The 1871-nt window shown below is 48.5% G+C and overlaps 1 protein-coding gene across 1 annotated transcript in view; it reads right to left on the bottom strand.

Moving 5' to 3' along the window:
* The window catches only part of UBASH3B (ubiquitin associated and SH3 domain containing B), a 16537-nt gene that overhangs the window by 13751 nt on the left and 915 nt on the right, over positions 1 to 1871 (bottom strand). Inside the window, 1 exon segment of the mRNA XM_010021262.1 lies at positions 1246 to 1444. Coding sequence (XP_010019564.1) covers positions 1246 to 1444 — 199 coding nt within the window.

Genomic DNA, 1871 nt, shown 5'->3' with positions numbered 1-1871 from the left:
CAGCAGGAAAAAATATGCTCTGGATCTTTGAAAAAGCCCCGGAGACTTTAATGTGATAACCTGACCAAACTGTGGACTGCAATGCAGCAGTCGGCTTCCTTTATGAAAGAACCAATTTGGTCTGAATTGGAGCAGTTGCAGGGGCAGATACTTGTTGGAAGCCACTGATGCTTCCTTCTCTGGGTCAGTGTTGTTGGGGTAAGAACTGCCCCTTCTGACTGTGCTGGTTTGGAGGGGAACATTTGTACCACTCTCATGTGGCTGCAGCAGTCCTTGGACCTGCTTGATGTCTCTATGCCTGTTGCTGCCTTTCCAAATGTGCATTTGTAAGGTAACAGCTCTTCCCTCCCTCTTCTAAAGGGAAAATAACTTCTAGGTCGCTATCGGGTGAAAGCACTGCATTTCAGATGTGTGGTGAACCTGTGACATCTGTTTCTCTTCCTCTGAATCAGAGGCAGGGACTTGTAGATGTTCTGCATGGTGTTACGGGCTGCCTGTCGAGCATGGAAGCATGCCAGGGACTTGGAAGTTGCCATATCTTGATGCACTTAAACTCCAGGATAACGAAGGACTAAACTGGTTGTGTTGTGACTAGTCCAGGCTGAGCACTACAGTGATGGAAGGTGGGAGGATTAGTCAGGGAGCTGATACAGTTCTGACTTTCAAGTCTGGAGGTAACTGGAGGACACCCAGAGAGCCTGTTCAGCAGTGGAGACCATTGAAGCATGGGGTGCCCTGGTTATTTCCCCTCTCCCAGCTCCTGATGGGTTCCCCCCTTCCAGAAGTAGTAGAGGATCAGGCAATGGAGCCAGAGGTGTCGGTATTGGGATTCAAAAGGGCACTTGGGGTCTTCTCTTTACATCTCAGAAATGCAGTGAACAAATGAACAGAGCCTTTACATGGCTGAGGAAAGTTCTGTGGCAGTGGCTTGACACAGTGAGTGGTGCAGGAAATGCTCAGCCTTGCAAACAAAGCATCTATCTGAAAGGTTAAGGAACCACCAAATGTCAACTTCCCTTTCAGGAGATAACGCTTGAGACTAAGTGTGAGGTGATCTTTCAACTGAAAAAGCACTGAAACCCAAAGCACGGGGTGGGGTGTTCCTCTGGGGCTCAGCCTTCAGTCCACATGTAAAAATCAGACTGGTTTCATGAGCTATGTTTCTTCACACCATCAAAAGTCAAAATGCCCAATCCTTGACCAAGCTGCGAGTGAGCTCTTTGTAGCTGTCACGTAGTCACTCACCTGCTTTAGAAGCAGCCTCTGCAGCAAAGTCTGCAGCAAACTTCTTGAGCACCTCAGCACTTTCTTCCTTGACAAAAAGCCCGATGAAGTTTGAGGATGTGTAGAGCTCCAGTGGCAGAGGAGCAGGGAATTTGCATTTCCATCTCATCACAGTGGCCTGCAGAGCTTCAGTGAGAGCATCGACCTTGCTGTCCTCACACTGCCAAAGGAAGCAGGACAAGCTCTGTAATGCACGCAGTAGAGGGGGAAAGGCTTGGATGGTCTACCCTTGCTATAATGCAGTGAGGAAAAACCACAGGGTCATAGAAAAAGGCATGTTTAGAAATCCTCTGCCCTTCCCTTGTCCTCAAAGCAGGACCAGCTATCCCCAAATAACTTCCCTAACCTCACCCCATCTACTCTCATGTTAACAGTCACTGGAGATGATGAAAATCTGGTGTTCTGCTGCTGCTCTTCACTGCAAACAACCCTTTTAAAAGCCAATTACCTCCCCAGCAAGCCCAGGCATCATCAGCTCTAGTAAAACCCCCTCAGCTCCCAAGCACAAGCCCTTCTGCAGCAACTGAATGAAGCATGTAACATCTCCAGCCAGAGCCTGGCAAAAGCTGCTCATGAATGCATGCATA

The sequence above is a fragment of the Nestor notabilis genome, unplaced genomic scaffold (assembly GCF_000696875.1).
Source record: "Nestor notabilis isolate BGI_N333 unplaced genomic scaffold, ASM69687v1 scaffold3829, whole genome shotgun sequence".
In the NCBI taxonomy this organism is placed as follows: Eukaryota; Metazoa; Chordata; class Aves; order Psittaciformes; family Psittacidae; genus Nestor; species Nestor notabilis.
This window is presented reverse-complemented; position numbering and strand designations above follow the sequence as displayed.